This window comes from Eptatretus burgeri, chromosome 15, assembly GCF_056783735.1.
Source record: "Eptatretus burgeri isolate ZD-2024b chromosome 15, Ebu_testis_v1, whole genome shotgun sequence".
NCBI lineage: Eukaryota > Metazoa > Chordata > Myxini > Myxiniformes > Myxinidae > Eptatretus > Eptatretus burgeri.
The window spans coordinates 25,443,904-25,465,860 of record NC_140975.1 but is presented as its reverse complement, the minus strand read 5'-3'; the positions used below and the strand labels follow the sequence as shown (position 1 = coordinate 25,465,860).

At 39.9% G+C, this 21,957-nt stretch overlaps 1 protein-coding gene across 1 annotated transcript in view; it reads right to left on the bottom strand.

The window, feature by feature from the left end:
• LOC147011774 (forkhead box protein K2-like) overlaps window positions 1–21,957 on the bottom strand; it is a 53,696-nt gene that overhangs the window by 15,998 nt on the left and 15,741 nt on the right. Inside the window, exons 2-4 of the mRNA XM_085855842.1 lie at window positions 12,873–13,103; window positions 8,836–8,989; window positions 315–461 (exon numbers count right to left, since the gene is read on the bottom strand). Coding sequence (XP_085711968.1) covers window positions 315–461; window positions 8,836–8,989; window positions 12,873–13,103 — 532 coding nt within the window. The remainder of the gene's footprint in view (window positions 1–314; window positions 462–8,835; window positions 8,990–12,872; window positions 13,104–21,957) is intronic.

Genomic DNA, 21,957 nt, shown 5'->3' with positions numbered 1-21,957 from the left:
CGTTCCCCTACTCTCTGCAAGAGGATTTAAAATAAACAAAGTCTCCCACCCTCTATCATGCTCGTCGACGATCCTCAACCTCTGTGTCATTAACCCCACTGCAAACGGTATTACATTAATATGTTTGGTGCTTTGCAAAGCGATTAAGATCAAATTGGCTGTCACTGAATTCCCACCGTCAGGGATGAGTGTCGTCTGCACAAGAGCATCAGCGGTGGAAAGATTCCAGTTCGAGATGAAAATATAAAAGATCAAAGACAAGAAACAGCAGAAATCTATAAAGCAAATATACCAAAAATACCAACGACACACACCTGCCAGCCCTTATCAGAGGCCCTGTAGTATGGATAATGCTTGCTTATGTAGTTGTAGATTCCACTAAGAGTAAGTTGCTTGCTGGGAGCTGACGTTATGGCCTGCACAATTAGCTGAGCGTAAGAGAATGGAGGCTTTGCATCACCCTGCATTGGGGAGAGAAAAAAAAACGGCTGTAAATCACGAAATAAGTTTGTGAACAAAATAGAATAACCCCGATGACACCCACGGCATTACCAGTCACCAAATAAGAAATACACAACACACCTTCACCCCAATGCAAATGCACCGAACCACATTAATTCTCTCACATTTACAAATGGTACATGTTGTAAGATTTTAAAACTTCACATGTGTATAATAAAATAACATCATCGTGACTGTCCACAAAACCAATTTGGTGAATCATTCCTGCTCTACTTATTATGGCAATCTTGCAATTTGCTTACATTCTTTACACTGCACAGACACCATTACCATTACATTAATCAAACTTGGAACATCCACATCCATGGAAAAATAACTCGCATAATCCCATTCAAGCTCGACGTACAGGGAATTTGGCCAAAGAACAAGCACACAAAGACCCGGCCTGTGCAAGAGATAGCATCCACAATGTACAAATGGGACATCCCCAACCAAAGGTGGTGTGCAGACGAGTTGTGGGAATAGGTTGTGAATGCATTAGCAGTCATCCTCCATAGAGCCAACTCGGCAATCCACAATTATGCGGGATTGATTGCTTAAACCCTATGGGCAGTGCAGGACTCATTGGTAGATAATTAGCAATGTGGATAGAATAGGCACACTTATGTCTCGTTACCCCCACGGCAAGTTCAGAATTAGATTTGCAGCATCTCAACTCACAAGATTCACGCACGAGTTAAATCCTAGCCAAGCAAAATTGTTCCTCCAACTCGAAACCTGCTGGACAATCCTGATTTCGGTGTCTGATCATTGTGAGACATGGAATTTGGTTCGAGCTTGACTTATTTGACATTGCTGGTGGAGACAAGGCTTTGATAAAACAAATATAGGAGAGAACGTTTTAATCTGAAATGTATCTCAAACGCAATTAGATGCCTTTTAAATCATAGCCAAAAAGCCAAGACATTGGGAATGAGTTGACACATACGTGTCTGTTTGTTTAGGGGATGAAATAGGTTGAAACCTGGTGGTTGTACTCGAGGTGGGCATGGGAATGTTCTACCAAGTTGGAATGGCCACTTCCAACTTAAAGTTCCTCCCCGCCACCCCCACTCCCAAAGGGTGGAGGCATTTCCAGTTAATGACATCTTGAAGCAGTTTTATAGGTTAACGAATCCCATCGGAGGCTCTCCAAATATTGGCCCGTACTCTACTTACCCTTTGAACAAAATATCCACACTCGACTTACACTTCCAATAAAATATCCACACTCTCCTTACCCTTCCAATAAAATATCCACTCTCGACTTACCCTTCTAATAAAATACCCACACTCCACTTACCCTTCTAATAAAATATCCACACTCCACTTACCCTTCCAATAAAATATCCACTCTCGACTTACCCTTCTAATAAAATATCCACTCTCCACTTACCCTTCTAATAAAATATCCACACTCCACTTACCCTTCCAATAAAATATCCACTCTCTACTTACCCTTCTCATAAAATATCCACACTCTACTAACCCTTCAAATAAAATATCCACTCTCAACTTACCCTTCTAATAAAACATCCACTCTCAACTTAACCTTCTCATAAAATCAAGGGGCAGGTGGGCTTTTACCCTAAACTTTCCTTCACCACTAACCCGATCCACTTCAAACCGCTCACTTTCTGCTCCAAAACCTTAACCCACCACTTAACGGTGGGTTTGATTTCCCTTATATTTCACCTATTTTCTTACCCAAACCTTCACACTTCTATATTTTATATTTGATCTTAGGCTAGCCTCCCTTTCTGTTATTAAACGGGCTAGCCCGTTTAGAAACTATCTATAATAGCCCACCCACCCTCGAACCCACTCTACTTACCCTTCCAATAAAATATCCCCACTCTACTTACCGTTCTAATAAAATATCCACACTCTAATTACCCTTCTAATAAAATATCCACTCTCGACTTACTCTTCCAATAAAATAACCACACTCTAATTACCCTTCAAATAAAATATCCACTCTCGACTTACTCTTCTAATAAAATATCCACACTCCACTTACCCTTCAAATAAAATATTCACTCTCGACTTACTCTTCTAATAAAATATCCACACTCCACTTACCCTTCAAATAAAATATTCACACTCTACTTACCCTTCTCATAAAATATCCACACTCCACTGACCCTTCAAATAAAATATCCACACTCGACTTACCCTTCTAATAAAATATGCACTCTCAACTTACCCTTCCAATAAAATATCCACTCTCCACTTACCCTTCCAATAAAATACCCACACTCCACTTACCCTTCCAATAAAATATCCACTCTCCACTTACCCTTCCAATAAAATATCCACACTCTACTTACCCTTCTAATAAAATATCCACTCTCTACTTACCCTTCCAATAAAATATCCACTCTCTACTTACCCTTCTCATAAAATATCCACACTCTACGAACCCTTCAAATAAAATATCCACTCTCAACTTACCCTTCTAATAAAACATCCACTCTCAACTTACCCTTCTCATAAAATCAAGGGGTGGGTGGGCTTTTACCCTAAACTTTCCTTCACCACTAACCTGATCCACTTCAAACCGCTCACTTTCTGCTCCAAAACCTTAACCCACCACTTAACGGTGGGTTTGATTTCCCTGATATTCCACCTATTTTCTTACCCAAAAACCTTCATACCTATACATTTTATACTTGATCTTAGGCTAGCCTGCCTCTCTGCTACTAAACGGGTCAACCCGTTTAGAAACTATCTATTATAACCCACCCGCCCTCGAACCCACTCAACTTACCGTTCTAATAAAATATCCACACTCTATTTACCCTTCTAATAAAATATCCACTCTCGACTTACTCTTCCAATAAAATAACCACACTCTAATTACCCTTCAAATAAAATATCCACTCTCGACTTACTCTTCTAATAAAATATCCACTCTCCACTTACCCTTTTAATAAAATATCCACTCTCCACTTACCCTTCCAATAAAATATCCACACTCCACTTACCCTTCAAATAAAATACACACACTCAATTTACCCTTCGAATAAAATATCCACTCTCCACTTACCCTCATAATAAAATATCAACTCTCTACTTACTCTTCTAATAAAATATACACACGCAACTTGCCCTTCTCATAAAATATCCACACTTAACTTGCCCTTCTAATAAAATATACACACTCTACTTACCCTTCGAATAAAATATCCACACTCTGCTTACCCTTCAAATAAAATATCCACACTCTACTTTCCCTTCAAATAAAATCTCCACTCTCGACTTACTCTTCTGATAAAATATCCACTCTCGACTGACCCTTCTCATAAAATATCCACTCTCGACTTACCCTTCTAATAAAATACCCACACTCTACTTACCCTTCCAAGAAAATATCCACACTCCACTTACCCTTCTAATAAAATATCTACACTCTACTTACCCTTCCAATAAAATATCCACTCTCGACTTCCCCTTCGAATAAAATACACACACTCTACTTACCCTTCTAATAAAATATCCACTCTCTACTTACCCTTCTCATAAAATATCCACACTCCACTTACCCTTCTAATAAAATATCCACTCTAAACTTACCCTTCCAATAAAATATCCACTCTCAACTTACCCTTCTAATAAAACATCCAATCTCAACTTACCCTTCTCATAAAATCAAGGGGCGGGTGGGCTTTTACACGAAACTTTCCTTCACCACTAACCCTATCCACTTCAAACCACTCATTTTCTGCTTCTAAACCTTAACCCACCACTCAACGGTGGGTTTGATTTCCCTGATATTCCACCTATTTTCTTACCCAAAAACCTTCATACCTATACATTTTATACTTGATCTTAGGCTAGCCTGCCTCTCTGCTACTAAACGGGTCAACCCGTTTAGAAACTATTCATAATACCCTACCCGCCCTCGAACCCACTCTACTTACCCTTCTAATAAAATATCCACACTCTAATTACCCTTCTAATAAAATATCCACTCTTGACTTACTCTTCCAATAAAATAACCACACTCTAATTACCCTTCCAATAAAATATCCACTCTCGACTTACTCTTCTAATAAAATACCCACACTCCACTTACCCTTCTAATAAAATATCCACACTCCACTTACCCTTCCAATAAAATACCCACTCTCGACTTACCCTTCTAATAAAATATCCACTCTCCACTTACCCTTCTAATAAAATATCCACACTCCACTTACCCTTCCAATAAAATATCCACTCTCTACTTACCCTTCTCATAAAATATCCACACTCTACTAACCCTTCAAATAAAATATCCACTCTCAACTTACCCTTCTAATAAAACATCCACTCTCAACTTAACCTTCTCATAAAATCAAGGGGCGGGTGGGGTTTTACCCTAAACCTTCCTTCACCACTTACCCTATCAATTCAAACCGCCTACTTTCTGCTTCTAAACCTTAACCCACCACTCAACGGTGGGTTTGATTTCCCTGATATTCCACCTATTTTCTTACCCAAAAACCTTCATACCTATACATTTTATACTTGATCTTAGGCTAGCCTGCCTCTCTGCTACTAAACGGGTCAACCCGTTTAGAAACTATCTATTATAACCCACCCACCCTCGAACCCACTCTACTTACCCTTCCAATAAAATATCCCCACTCTACTCACCGCTCTAATAAAACATCCGCACCGTAATTACCCTTCTAATAAAATATCCACTCTCGACTTACTCTTCCAATAAAATAACCACACTCTAATTACCCTTCAAATAAAATATCCACTCTCGACTTACTCTTCTAATAAAATATCCACACTCCACTTACCCTTCAAATAAAATATTCACTCTCGACTTACTCTTCTAATAAAATATCCACACTCCACTTACCCTTCAAATAAAATATTCACACTCTACTTACCCTTCTCATAAAATATCCACACTCCACTGACCCTTCAAATAAAATATCCACACTCGACTTACCCTTCTAATAAAATATGCACTCTCTACTTACCCTTCCAATAAAATATCCACTCTCCACTTACCCTTCCAATAAAATACCCACACTCCACTTACCCTTCCAATAAAATATCCACTCTCCACTTACCCTTCCAATAAAATATCCACACTCTACTTACCCTTCTAATAAAATATCCACTCTCTACTTACCCTTCCAATAAAATATCCACTCTCTACTTACCCTTCTCATAAAATATCCACACTCTACGAACCCTTCAAATAAAATATCCACTCTCAACTTACCCTTCTAATAAAACATCCACTCTCAACTTACCCTTCTCATAAAATCAAGGGGCGGGTGGGGTTTTACCCTAAACCTTCCTTCACCACTTACCCTATCAATTCAAACCGCCTACTTTCTGCTTCTAAACCTTAACCCACCACTCAACGGTGGGTTTGATTTCCCTGATATTCCACCTATTTTCTTACCCAAAAACCTTCATACCTATACATTTTATACTTGATCTTAGGCTAGCCTGCCTCTCTGCTACTAAACGGGTCAACCCGTTTAGAAACTATCTATTATAACCCACCCGCCCTCGAACCCACTCAACTTACCGTTCTAATAAAATATCCACACTCTATTTACCCTTCTAATAAAATATCCACTCTCGACTTACTCTTCCAATAAAATAACCACACTCTAATTACCCTTCAAATAAAATATCCACTCTCGACTTACTCTTCTAATAAAATATCCACTCTCCACTTACCCTTTTAATAAAATATCCACTCTCCACTTACCCTTCCAATAAAATATCCACACTCCACTTACCCTTCAAATAAAATACACACACTCAATTTACCCTTCGAATAAAATATCCACTCTCCACTTACCCTCATAATAAAATATCAACTCTCTACTTACTCTTCTAATAAAATATACACACGCAACTTGCCCTTCTCATAAAATATCCACACTTAACTTGCCCTTCTAATAAAATATACACACTCTACTTACCCTTCGAATAAAATATCCACACTCTGCTTACCCTTCAAATAAAATATCCACACTCTACTTTCCCTTCAAATAAAATCTCCACTCTCGACTTACTCTTCTGATAAAATATCCACTCTCGACTGACCCTTCTCATAAAATATCCACTCTCGACTTACCCTTCTAATAAAATACCCACACTCTACTTACCCTTCCAAGAAAATATCCACACTCCACTTACCCTTCTAATAAAATATCTACACTCTACTTACCCTTCCAATAAAATATCCACTCTCGACTTCCCCTTCGAATAAAATACACACACTCTACTTACCCTTCTAATAAAATATCCACTCTCTACTTACCCTTCTCATAAAATATCCACACTCCACTTACCCTTCTAATAAAATATCCACTCTCAACTTACCCTTCCAATAAAATATCCACTCTCAACTTACCCTTCTAATAAAACATCCAATCTCAACTTACCCTTCTCATAAAATCAAGGGGCGGGTGGGCTTTTACACGAAACTTTCCTTCACCACTAACCCTATCCACTTCAAACCACTCATTTTCTGCTTCTAAACCTTAACCCACCACTCAACGGTGGGTTTGATTTCCCTGATATTCCACCTATTTTCTTACCCAAAAACCTTCATACCTATACATTTTATACTTGATCTTAGGCTAGCCTGCCTCTCTGCTACTAAACGGGTCAACCCGTTTAGAAACTATTCAGAATACCCCACCCGCCCTCGAACCCACTCTACTTACCCTTCTAATAAAATATCCACACTCTAATTACCCTTCTAATAAAATATCCACTCTTGACTTACTCTTCCAATAAAATAACCACACTCTAATTACCCTTCAAATAAAATATCCACTCTCGACTTACTCTTCTAATAAAATATCCACACTCCACTTACCCTTCAAATAAAATATTCACTCTCGACTTACTCTTCCAATAAAATAACCAGACTCTAATTACCCTTCAAATAAAATATCCAGTCTCGACTTACCCTTCTAATAAAATATCCACTCTCGACTTACTCTTCTAATAAAATATCCACACTCCACTTACCCTTCAAATAAAATATCCACTCTCTACTTACCCTTCCAATAAAATATCCACACACTACTTACCCTTCAAATAAAATATCCACACTCAACTTACCCTTCAAATAAAATATACACTCTCAACTTACCCTTCAAATAAAATATACACTCTCTACTTACCCTTCAAATAAAATATCCACTCTCAACTTACCCTTCAAATAAAATATACACTCTCTACTTACCCTTCAAATAAAATATCCACACTACTTACCCTTCCAATAAAATATCCACACTCTACTTACCCTTCCAATAAAATATCCACACTCTACTTACCCTTCAAATAAAATATCCACTCTCTACTTACCCTTCTCATAAAACATCCACACTCCACTTGCCCTTCAAATAAAATATCCACTCTCTACTTACCCTTCCAATAAAATATCCACACACGACTTACCCTTCTAATAAAATATCCACACTCTACTTTCCCTTCTGATAAAATATCCACACTACTTACCCTTCCAATAAAATATCCACACTCTACTTACCCTTCCAATAAAATATCCACACTCTACTTACCCTTCCAATAAAATATCCACACTCTACTTACCCTTCCAATAAAATATCCACTCTCTACTTACCCTTCTCATAAAACATCCACACTCCACTTGCCCTTCAAATAAAATATCCACACACGCCTTACCCTTCTCATAAAATATCCACACACTATTTACCCTTCTTATAAAATATCCCACTCCACTTACGCTAATAATAAAATATCCACACTCTACTTGCGCTCATAATAAAATATCCACACTTTACTTTCCCTTCAAATAAAATATCCACACTCAACTTGCCCTTCAAATAAAATATCCACACTCCACTTACTCTTCAAATAAAATATCCACTCTCTACTTACTCTTCCAATAAAATAACCACACTCTAATTACCCTTCTAATAAAATATCCACACTCCACTTACCCTTCAAATAAAATATTCACTCTCGACTTACTCTTCCAATAAAATAACCAGACTCTAATTACCCTTCAAATAAAATATCCAGTCTCGACTTACCCTTCTAATAAAATATCCACTCTCGACTTACTCTTCTAATAAAATATCCACACTCCACTTACCCTTCAAATAAAATATCCACTCTCTACTTACCCTTCCAATAAAATATCCACACACTACTTACCCTTATAATAAAATATCCACACTCTACTTTCCCTTCTAATAAAATATCCGCACTTTACTTACCCTTCTGCCACACCAATCAAGCCAATAAATATTCAAAATGCTTTACTCACTGGGTATCCCAAGCAACGGCACATTTTGCAACCACTTATACCTTCAAGAAGTCGTCTCCCGCTGGCTCCGCATCCTTTTCTTCAATGTGCTGTGCAAACTCCGCAGCCAACTGCAGATCTGCCAACGTGAGTCGCTGGGTCTTGAAGCTTGACAAGCCGGCACCACGCGGGCTCGCAGGGCAGGAGTTTGCGGCGCTGCACAAAGCAGACGAGACACTCCCCTTGCAACTCACCACCATTGCATTTGTACAAAGTAAATTATTCCCATTTGTATGGATGCTTCATCAACTCCAAGATCACATACGCTGGATCAAGATTGACCCTTCTTTTAATTGTGAGATTCTGTTTCCAACGTCCAGAAAAAAGCCTGACACAAGACTCCAGAAATTATCAGAGTATAAAAATATCCATTTGGATAAAAGACAACAGACTGAAAAGTCACGTGCACTATTCAAATCATTTTGGCAGAATCATCCATCAAGGCACCGCTGCAAGGTTGGATCACAAATAGCTCGTACCTATACTTTCACCGAGGTTGGGAGGATGGCCAAGATGTATACACACTCGCCTCTGAGCTGTCCAGCCTGGGTTTGAATTCTGACCCAGCGAGAAACTGTCATCCCAGTATTCCACAGGCAGGTCAAGGCAACAATGTATTGTCGTCCATCGGATGGACATTAAATGGGAATATTATCTGCTGGCATTCATTAGTGGACAGTGAAGACCCCACGGTATCCTTCGCAAATAGTATAGTGTGGAAACTTAGCTAAATATAGCATAACAATTGTGCATTTTGTGAGGAAAGCACCAAATTTGGCACACTAGTTCCCTATCATATTATGAACAGATTTGAATATTGGGCCATTTAGCACACACTCTACTCTCTTCAACATCGTGAGGGAACCACAGTTCACAAAGGCTGAACATTTTGAATCCCACTGATAGGCCGGATCTGTATCCAGACCTGAACCAAAATCTGATGGGCTTGTTCTTGGCAATGACACATCTCATCCACCAAGTTTTGTCATAACCTGTTTGCAACTTTTTGAGATATCGTGCTATACAGAGTTTTTAGCCCCATCTCTCACAGGTGAAGAATCACTTGAAAAATTCTCTTATCCGTATCCAAATCTTTCCCAAAATCTAATTGATTCGTCCTTGTCACACACCCATCCTGTCCACCAAGTTTCGTCCAAATCTGTCCGCAACATTTTGAGATATCCTGCTCACAAATAAGCAGACAGAAAAACAGGTGAAAACATAACCTCCGTCCAACTTTGGTGGTGGAGGTAAATATCTCTCACCGCACTCCCCCTCATGGACTTTTAAAGAAACTGGCTTAAAAGCAACCGTGGCATAGATTTAGAGAATCGTCTTCAGTTCTGCACTTTCCCTGCTCCTGGACCCAATCGAACCCTGGTAAAAAAACAAATCTCAATCGATCCCTCCTACCTTCTCTTTCCTATCACATCTATACATCTTGTGGCCTTCTAGCCCTCCAAACATTCTCATTAGACAAAGTCTCACTTACTGCAACTATATCGTACTCCTCACTATCTACTTCAGCCTCGAGCTCTTCTCTCTTATTATGTAAAGTAATGGTGTTGGTATAAACATATATCCTTAACTTTTCCCCTCCTGTAACTACCCTTTGCTGTCTGCACCCTCAACATGCGATTTGCAGCAGTACCTCCTCCCCCAACCCCACATCAACAGCATCTCCACCATCCTCTTGGTTAAAAAGGCCTCAACACGTTGACTGCCGACTCTTGCCAGCTATCAAATGCCCTGGATCATGTCGAATAGGCTTGTTTCAGTTATAATACATTTTTACCTCCGCCACCCAAGGTGAGGGAGGTTATGTTTTCACCCTTTCCTGTCTGTTTGTCTGACTGTTTATGTACAAGATATCTCAAAAAGTTGTGGACGGAATCGGATGAAATTTTGTGGACCGGACAGGAAACAAAAAAAAAATAAAATAAACCAATGTCACCCGCAGGGTGACCCGTATCTTGCCAAAAGGTGACCACGTGTGACTTATTTTAGGTCACACTGAGGTGAACAGAGCTGCTATCCACCAGGAGCGACTCCTTGAGGAATATCTGCCTACGAGAGATTTCGATGAGAATCGTTCTACAGAGTAACCATGAAAAATATGCGTTTGCCTCATAACGTCACCAAATGACGTCATAATGTCTCAAGCTTGACATATCTAGAAAGCACTCATCGAGGTGTTCAATTTGAGGTACTACACGATATGGTTCCTAAAACTTGAAAATTTGACCTTGGGGTCAAATATGTTTGACCTCAGGCGCTAATCATGAACGTCAAGGCCAATCGCCACCAAAAATTAATCAGCTGAGTGCCAGACCATGAACTATATTCCCATGAAGTTTGAAGACGATCCGATCAAAATTACTCAAAAAATAAGGGTTTCGTCGACTCCCCTGATTTGCGACAAAGTGACCTTGACCTTTGACCTTCAAAATTTTATGCGCTGAAAGGGACCTCTATAGGCCTCTGATATGCGAAGTTACAAAAATTTCCAATGATAACTGTGCTCTGCAGAATTTTTTATACGTGATTACAGACAAAAAAAACAAACAAACAAAAAAAAACATACAAGCTGACTAACATATCTTGCCAAAACGAAAGAATATAAAACAAAACTAGACAATTCGATGCTGCGACGTCGACAGATATGCCTCTGCCCACATTATTACATTATATACATACTTGTACAAAGTTTGATTTAAATCCCTTCAGCTCCTCTCAAGTATCACATTTATATCTGCCATGACCTCTGACCTTTGACCTCTCGATGCCAAAATCTAATCAGTTCATCTTTGCATCATAATATACACTTATACCAAGTTTGGTCAAAATCCCATCACTTGTTCACAAGTTGGCACGGTTACAGAATTTTTACCAAACGGGACCTCTGATCTTTGACCTCTTGAGTGCATAATCTAATCAGTTTAGTTATACATCCCTTCAACTTTTATCTTTACTGAAGTTTATCTTTACTGGTACCAAGTTTGACTTCAATCCCTTAAGTTTTCCTTACTGCAATAACTTAAGAACAGCTGATCACGGAAGGACGGACAACCCGAAAACATAACGAGTCTGGCGACTTTGTCGGCGGAGGCATAAAAATGTAAACAGAAAACGATTTTCCCACTGGCATAATGTTATAAATTGATGATGCATTCCTGGGTGGAAATTTCCGATCCCAACCTAACTCTAACCTAAGTAAAGACAGTAAATGTCCAACTGCAGTTCCTGTAAATAAATACGAGACATCATAATAACTAAATAAATCAATAAAGGTAAATAAATGTTTAAATGAATAAACTATGGACGGTTTTAAGTAAATGCGTACAGTACTCACCAAAATCTGAGTCACACAGCGAGTGTCTAGGTCTGGGAGGTGCGGGTGTGGGTGGAGTGGTTTCTGAGACGATGAGGCACTCGACGGGAGTGCACTCACTTTATTTCGGTGGCTTTACTGCTAGTAATTGTCCTCACAGTCGAAGGAGGAGGGCTGAGCGTGCGGGCAATGTCCACCAAACAATCACCATGCTCGAATCGCTTCACCACGTCCATTTTTAATGTCCAAACCAATAGCTTTACGAGCCTTCTTCGTGGGAGTCTCAGCTGGAGAACATGAGGGTCGTTTACCACTCATGATGAAGGGGGTTGGGAGAGTTTGGCACAAAAATACCATCAATGAAGGTGAGACGATACCCTTCATGGGTACAGTACAGACCACGCAACTTAGGGTGAGAGAAATGGTGGACTGTACATCGTACCTCCATTCCCCTTGTGCAAAATTTCAAATTTCGTCCACGTGAAAAAAGCGTGAACTCAAAAACTATGAGATGTCAATAGAAAATTGCTCAAAACTTTGCCTGAGGCATAAAATCAAAAAAAGGTAAATATAATGAATGGAAATCGAGGACTAAGTGTACAGACAACGTACACAAACATATTACTCAAAACGACGCAGAAAACTAATATCACTTATTGAAAGGTCAGCAGCAAACTAATATAATCCTCTTCTCCGCACTATACGCACCTGATAGTATGTGTGGGCGATGGTATTGGACTTAGGAATTCCATGCCAGGTTCAGGGATGCGCAGCTTCAGTGGAGACATGTCAGGGTGCAAAGGTTTCAGAGGCGGTGATGGAGAGCGGTTCTTGGGCAACGCAGGGATCTCGGGTTCTGAAGAACTGGCTGAGGCACCCTCTTGGAAGAGCGCTGTGAATCGGAGGCGAATGGTTGTACTGGGAAAGCGTAACGTGCAGCTACGGAGTGAAGAACCAAAGATAAAGGGGAGGGAGGTTCCTTTTATACATCCACATTTGCTTTATCAGAATCTCCAAAATCGTTATTGGCATCATCGAAAATGCTAATGTGATAAAAGGTAAATAAATGGGGATGGATACCGTTTAGTATGCTCTCTGTGATTAAATATTTCAATTTGCAGGAAATTAAACATATATACATACATACATACAGGGTGTCCCAAAAAAATATACAACTTTTCATCTGCAAAGAGGATGGTCATAACATATATTTAAAAAAAAAAGATATATGGCTGGATAGAAAGCTGAAAGGTTGAAGTTTATTGTACCAAAGTCAAAATTTCCACCAAAATTTAGATTTTGGGATAGAATCGTCGTTTTCTTTTAGACCACATGTTCGACATAGGCTCCAAGTTGTCCGATCACTGCCTGCAAACGCGTTGTCATGTTCTCATCACTTTGGGAAACGTTTCCTGAGGAATGTTCTGCATTTCTCGGTGGATGTTTTCCTTCAGCTGATCAAGAGTCTGAGGCCTAGGGTTTCCATAGATCCTATCCTTGAGATACCCCCACAAGAAGAAGTCTGGAGGAGTAAGGTCAGGGGAATACGGTGGCCACTCAACGTCTTCGTAGAGGGAGATAAAGCGGCCCTCAAAATGTTGGTTGAGAAAACGCCTTGTTTCCCTGGCTGTATGGGGCGGTGCCCCATCCTGCTGGAACCACTGGGTTCTCATCTGGATCAGGATGCTTGTCTCGCCAGAAAGTCGTTGAATCAATTTTTTTGGACTCCGAACGACCGCCTGTCTCACCATTTCCACATTTTCTTCACTACGACCTGTCCTCTTCCGACCACTGTGACCCTTGTGAAGGTCGCAGATGGTTCCCACATTGGTAAACTTTGCAATGGTGCACTTTATTGTCGGAAAGTTTGGTGCATGGCGCAAGTGTATTCCGAAATGTCTCGAGTAAAGACGTTGCACCTGTATGACACTTTTCGTCTGGTGCCAAAGTTCAACAATTTTCGTCCGTTGTTGTACGGTCAGTCTTGGCATTTTTCTGGCGATTGCTTGGTATCAAAATAAACTTCAGGGTCTCTGCAACAAGAAATGAAGCATTAGTGACAAAATTACTGCTTTTTGAGGATCAAACGAAGCATTTTGAAAGTTGTATTTTTTTTTGGGACACCCGATTATAATATATATATATATATATATATATATATATATATATATATATATATATATATATATATATATATATATATATATATATATATATATATATATATATATATATATATATATATATATATATATATATATATATATATATATATATATATATATATATATATATATATATATATATGAGCCTGGTGTTGGCGCAGTGGTTAGGGCAGCGGCTTGGGATCTAAAAGGTCCTGAGTTCAAGCCCCGTTGGGCCACTGAATTAATACACCAGGGGGTTGACTCAGCCTGTCATCCTTCCGAGGTCGGCGAAATGAGTACCAGTGTACTGGGCCGGTGTATACCCCGGTTAAAAATAGGTGTACCATATCCCTGTGTCATAAGAGGTGACCAGGGTTGCGTCAGGAAGGGCATCCGGCGTAAAACCTGTGCCAAATCACTATGCGGATCATTCGGATGATCCGCTGTGGCGACCCCTAACGGGAGCAGCCGAAAGAAGAAGATATATATATATATATATATATATATATATATATATATATATATATATATATATATATATATATATATATATATATATATATATATATATATATATATATATATATATATATATTGCAGGGGAGGGGACCTACTGATTGTTTGGAAGCACAAAGAGTTGGGAAATAAAATTTCTTGTTCAATGGTATTGGTGCTTCAAGCCGACATGAGGGTGCAGACATATGGATAGACGTAAAACGACATCTAAAAAAAAAATGCCAATTCACAATTTAATTGCGGAACATCTCGTACACGTCTTAAAACTGTTTACAGCCAGCTATTTGTTCAGGGTGCCAGATCATCTGCTCCATCAAAGTGCTTTTCCATGAAAACGAACAAACAAACCTAAATTATCTTTCAGAAAATAAATTCATTTCATGTCATCAATGGCGAAAAAACAACATTTATTCGTGCATTTGAATTGGAAATAAGTAAATTGATAAAATAAAATTTATAAAACATTGCTCAAGGCCCTCAAACCCTCCACTTGCTTCCAGGGTGACAGAAATGCGGGGTATATAATGAAATTAAAATAAAATTATAAACGGCATGTAGTGGCGGGGGGGGGGGGGCGGGGAATGGAGAAACTGGTTCTGTGGCACATCGTACTCTAAACTAAATTAATCTTGATTACAATATCAGCGTATGCTCATCTACAAATGCATACGCAGGCAAAGCAGGAGATGTACAACAGAGGCATAATGTGCTTCCCACACACGTTTCAATATGCTTTCTATTATGAATGGTTCAAATCGGTAAGCTTTGATTGGTCAAAAAGGTTACAGTGACAAAGTAATTTATATATATTTTATACCTTTCATTTCGTGTTTTCAGGTGTTTCTTTTGTTATTTTTGAAAAATATTTTTGCCAATCTCATCTGTATTTGGACGATGTTTCAGTGTAAGATATTTAAGTTTCTCCGTACCGGCATGTGCATGGGATGTCCAACATTTTGCTTTCACGAGGGATCGTATTTTCAGCGAACATTTTCACGGAATTTTTAAACAAAGTGGGACAACTTTAAAGTGGAATTTCATGTTGATTGTGCCCTCAAGTGATTGGGAAATAATGTAATTAACCTCCGCCATCGAAGATGGACGGAGATTACTGTTTTCACCCGTCTGTTTGTTTGTTTGTTTGTGAACAGTATTACGGAATAACTCTTGGACGGATTTCGACGAAACTTGGTGGGGGGGATTAGGTATGGTCCAAGGATCATGCCATTAGATTTTGGACTTGGTCCAAAGTCCAATATGGCCGCTATGGTGGCCATTTTGAAAAATATTTGAATTTTTGTTTTTGCATTTCTGCATGTTTTAAGTGATTTCTAACCCCCCCCAAAAAAAACAATTGTTACAGAAAAGAAAACCAGAAAATTTTCTGTTTTTTTTCTCTCAATTTTTTTTTAGAGGATGAATTGAGTATGTGGAGTACGAATTGAGGAGTGCGTACGAATGAATTGAGTATGTAAAAGTTAAAAGTAAAAGGGAAGTTGCAAACTATAACTCTGTGAGCACTGTTGACGTCAAATTGAATGAATAGGATATCAGGTTCACTTGAGTGACCTAGCAGTATTGGCGGCGGAGGTTTTGCACTCTACCGAGTGCTCCCACTCGTGTTCAATACTAGCAAATACAACCAGTTGCTTCACTGACGGGATATATGAAGAGGGGGGCGGTAAGAAAGAGAGGAGGGAGAGCGAGGCGGGAGGGAGAGCGAGGGAGATCGAGATGGGCTGGGGGAGCGATGAAGGAGGGGGGAGTGAGGAGAGGTGCAGAAAGGGAAGGCAGGCAGCATGAGGGGAGGGCAAGGTAAGGCACTGTGAGGGGAATCCAAGGTGAGGCACTGTGAGGAGAGGGTCCGTCCGAACATAACCACTGTAAACTTCCAAAATACAAGCTGACTGCATACATCAACTCTTTATTCCTTGCTTCTTCCGTCGATGGAACCACCTTCCTGAGGCCGGTCCTTCCCAGTCTTCCCTCAGGGGATTCAATCAACCAGTGCACTTCCACCTCTTCTCATTCTCCATCCTGACCCATGATCTTTATTACCCCATTAACCCAACCCTCATACTTGCTGATTTCAATGCTTCCTCCCTCCCTCTCTCTCTCTCTTCCTTTCCTGTTTATACCCAATTGTTTCCGCACTACCCCTCCCATCAATTTGACTTCTCATATCCATGAGCCTCACTCTTGTAGAAAGAAAGAAAGAAAAAAAAAAAAAACAGACAACACCAGTTCGTAAAAATGATGCCAAAACTAAGTTTCAAACTACAAAACAGCTTGTCAGAAAAAGCCATGGTTCTTTGTTCAATTCATGGGCAATCGCGCATCGTCCAAAGTTGACTCCAGTAAAAGGATGGCAACACAAGCAACAGTCGAACATGCCAGCACTGCACCGTACATAACAGAGCACGTGGTGACTGGCTTTCCTCTCTTTCTTGGCTCTACATTGCACAGCTCACAAACATTCCCCAATGCCCCTCCCTCTCTATAAACCATTCATAAATACAAATTGGATCAACAACCAGATGGATTTGGAACCCACTCCTGGAAACAGTCGGCAACACTTGTTATCTTTCCAGAAGAAAAACCCAACCTATACAGTAGCAGTCAAAAGTTTGGACACCCACTCATTCAAGGGTTTTCTTTATTTTTACTATTTTCTACATTGTAGAATAATAGTGAAGACATCAAACCTATGAAATAACACATATGGAACTAGAGGGGGAGCACTCGGTAGAGTGCAAAACCTCCGCCGCCAATACTGCTGGGTCACTTAAGTGAACCTGATATCCTATTCATTGTAGGTCAAAACGGATCAGACTCTACTGAACCACGATTGAATAAACTAAACTAGATTGACGCGCATGTGGAAATGCCCAAAAAAAAAGGGAAATTTTTTTTATAAAAAGTTGCAAAATGTTTTTTTTTCTCTAACAATTTTTTTTTTGGGGGGGGGGGGGGGTTGGAAATCACTTAAAACATGTAGAAATGCAAAAAAAAATTCAAATATTTTTCAAACTTGCAAAATTTTCTTCTTTTTTTTTCCTCTAACAAATTTATATTTTTTTGGTTGGAAATCACTTAAAACATGTAGAAAAGCAAAAACAAAAATTCAAATATTTTTTCAAAATGGCCGCTATGGCGGCCATATTGGACTTTGGACCAAGTCCAAAATCTAATGGCATGATCCTTGGACCATACCTAACCCCCCACCAAGTTTCGTCGAAATCCATCGAGGAGTTTTTCCGTAATACTGTTCACAAACAAACAAACAAACAAACAAACAGAAAGGGGTGAAAACAGTAACCTCCATCCATCTTCGATGGCGGAGGTTAATTATGTAATAACCCCCCAAAAAAGTGTTAAACAAATAAAAATTGATTTTATATTTTAGATTCTTCAAAGTAGCCACCCTTTGCCTTGATGACATCTTTGCACACTCTTGGCATTCTCTCAACCAGCTTCATGAGGTAGTCACTTAGAACGCTTTTCCATTAACAGTTGTGCCTTGTTAAAAGTTAATTTGTGGAATTTCTTTCCTTCTTAATGAGTTTGAGCCAATCAGTTGTGTTGACAACGTAGGGTTGGTATACAGTAAATAGGCCAATTTGGTAAAAGACCATTATTTTGTCTGTACTGTAGTAGGCCATATTATGGGAAGAACGACTTTACGTAGCAAAGAGAAACGACAGTCCATCATTACCTTAAGACATGAAGGTCAGTCAATCCGGAAAATTTCAAGAACTTTGGAAGTTTCTTCAAGTGCAGTCACAAAATCCATCAAGTGCTCTGATGAAACTGGCTCTCATGAGGATGGCCATTTGTGATTTTCCCGATGTTTTTATATTCCAAGCCAGGCCGAAAGCTAGGGACCAAGTCCCTGAAAAAAAACAACAGAAGCCCCGCCTTCCCGGGTTTGAAGTGGAGGAGGCCACTCCCCAGGGACAGAGGAGACAGAGAATAAGAAAGAGAGGAGGATCAAACGGGCTGTCGAGTGTTTGCTTGACGAGGGGGCTTCGGAGAGGGGAGATCAAGCACGGTGGAGTTCACGTCAAGAGCTGATCGGTGTTAACCGCCTGGCTACCACAAATTTAGGTAGTGGGATTCAAACCTCAGTACCCCTACGACAACTGCTGACGGGAGCAGGATTCGAACCCGGCCACCTCCACGACAATATATATGATTACAAGTGTGTGTGTGTCGTTGGTATCTCCATAATTCGGGTTTTACAAGGTGGAACAGAGTCCTCACAGGACTCAAAGTATCCACCTCCATTTCAGTGAAGGATCCTGATTCATGTGGGCTGAGTTGTATTGTTCTCAGAGTTTTGTTTCAAGGGCTCTTTTCAGTATAGTCACTGAGCCTGGGACAGCCTCCAACTGTAGTTTGTTTGTGGTAATGTTCCTAGGGATGGTTTGTCGGATCTTTGTGAGGTTCTTCTTCATCATTCACATTGCTCCAATTAATACTGGTACAATGTTGGTGCTTTTCAGCTCCCAGGATCTTTTGACTTCATTTTTGAGATCCTGATATTTGGTCATTTATTTCATTTCTGTGTTCAGTGTTGTTTAGGCTAAAATCACCGAGTACTGAAACCTCAATGAGCAATGCCTCATTTTCTTTTTTGTACCTGGGTGGGTGGGTGTGAATACATGGAGAAGGGTGGAGGGAGTAATGGCAGACAGAACGATATCAAGAAAATTGAAAGGGAAGGTTCTGATGTCATGTGTATCGCCGACCTACCTTTACGGCCTGGAGACGGTGGCAGTGACAGAGACAACAACATTGGCTGCAGGTTTGTGAGAACAACTGGGTCCAGAAGATTGCAGGAGTGAAGAGGGTGGATGAACTGATGGAGGTGATTGGTGTGCAGAGGAGATTGGTGAAATGCCTGCTGAGATTGGCTGGACAATTGGTGGGGATGGGGGAAGAGAGAATGGCAAAGAGAGCAGATAGGTTGAAGGAGCAAAGTGGGAGGAAAAGAGGGAGACCGCAGTTGAGATGGGAGGATTGTGTGAGGAGGGATATCAGTAAGGTAGAGGTGGTTGGAGAGTGGACAGAGTTGGCTGAGGACAGAGGGAGCTGGCAGAGTATTGTGGTCAAGGCAGGGCAGAATTTTGGTGCCATCAGACCTCACCCCATATAAAGAGAAGAGGAGAACGAACCTATTAAGTAGTATATGTAGTCGCAATGCTTTGTTTTCTATGTCCACGGTGTGTGTGTGTGTGTGTGTGTGTGTGTGTGTGTGTGTGTGTGTGTGTGTGTGTGTGTGTGTGTGTGTGTGTGTGTGTGTGTGTGTGTGTGTGTGTGTGTGTGTGTGTGTGTGTGTGTGTGTGTGTGTGTGTGTGCGCGCGCGCGCTCAAACCAATGGATGGAATGAGTTGACATTTTGTGGTTGTACTTCGGTGAGCCCAGAACGGTTTCAGGTGTTAAAATCATAATTTATGGTCACGGGGTTCAGAAGGGGTTGGGAAAGGGGTAAGATTTGAACACTCTATGATGAAGGCCTCAAGTTTTGACTTGCATTTATTTCCGTTTTCACTCCTGTGACCTGAAGTCCCCATCCCATCATGCGGCCCCCAATGTTGATTGCATAGACAAAGTTTCATTTTTTTAAATTTCATTTTTGGGTATTTGACCTTTTAATCTTGCCACAGGGCCCCAAGGCAAGGGGCCAAAAATGATACTACTCTTGCATCGTCTTGACATGTGATCATAACTACCAAGTTCGGTAAATTTCTGCACAGCCGTTTTGGAGAAGGTAGCATGACGGACGGATGCACAGAGCCGATGACAATATACCCTGTTTTGTTTTTTTTTAAGCGTGGGTATAAGAAGCAATTTGATCCATATCAAATCATAAGGATGCGAGAATTGACATTGCCGAAAACACAACACAACACAATACAAAACAACACATCACCCAACAATCACTTGTAAATAATTTATGACACAGCCATTTCCACATCATAAACTAGAGGGGGAGCACTCGGGAGAGTGCAAAACCTCCGCCGCCAATATTGCTGGGTCACTCAAGTGAACCTTATATCTTATTCATTAAATATGATGTCAACAGTGCTGAGAGTTATAGTTATTTTCTCCAACATTTTTTTGGGGGGGGGGGGGGTTGGAAATCACTTAAAACATGTAAAAATGCAAAAAAAAAAAAAAAAAAAATCGAAATTTTGTTGAAAAAAAGGTTGCAAATTTTTTTTTTCTCCAACAATTTTTTGGGGGAGTTGGAAATCACTTAAAACATGTAGAAATGCAAAAAAAAAAATGTCTTTTTTTTTGGGGGGGGGGGTAACACTTTGGGGGAGGGCTGGAAATCACTTAAAACATGTAAAAATGCAAAAAAAAAAAATTTTCTCAAACAATTTTTTTTTGGGGGGGGTTGGAAATCACTTAAAATATGTAGAAATGCAAAAAAAAAATTCTCTAAATTTTTTTTTGGGGGGGGTAACAATTTGGGGGTTGGACATCACTTAAAACATGTAGAAATGCAAAAAAAAAATTTTTCTCTATTTTTTTTTGGGGGGGTAACAATTTTTTTTTGGGGGGGGGGGTTGGAAATCACTTAAAACATGTGGAAATGAAAAAAATTCTCTATTTTTTGGGGGGGGGTAAAAAAAATTTGGGGGGGGGGGTTGGAAATCACTTAAAACATGTAGAAATGCAAAAAAAAATTTTCTCTAATAATTTTGGGGGGGGGCAAGTCCAGAATTTAATGGCATGATCCTTGGATCATACCTAACCCCCCCACCAAGTTTCGTCGAAATCCGTCAAGGAGTTTTTCCGTAATACTGTTCACAAACAAACAAACAAACAAACAGAAAGGGGTGAAAACAGGAACCTCCATCGATCTTCGAAGATGGCGGAGGTTAAAAAGGTAATGGAATTGGTGATTGCAAACAGACCTTAAGACTCATCTCTTCCCTAACTCTCTGATCTCCAATCAATGCAGGTTGTGGGAGACCCAGGATTAGCGGTCAATCCAGGCTAACGGAAATGAGGAATCGTTAAAATTCCATGATACACACACCCATAAAGTGAAAACTAGCTCGACTAGCTCATTAAAACACGTGCTCAACGTCAACGTCACACACGCGACTCCACAA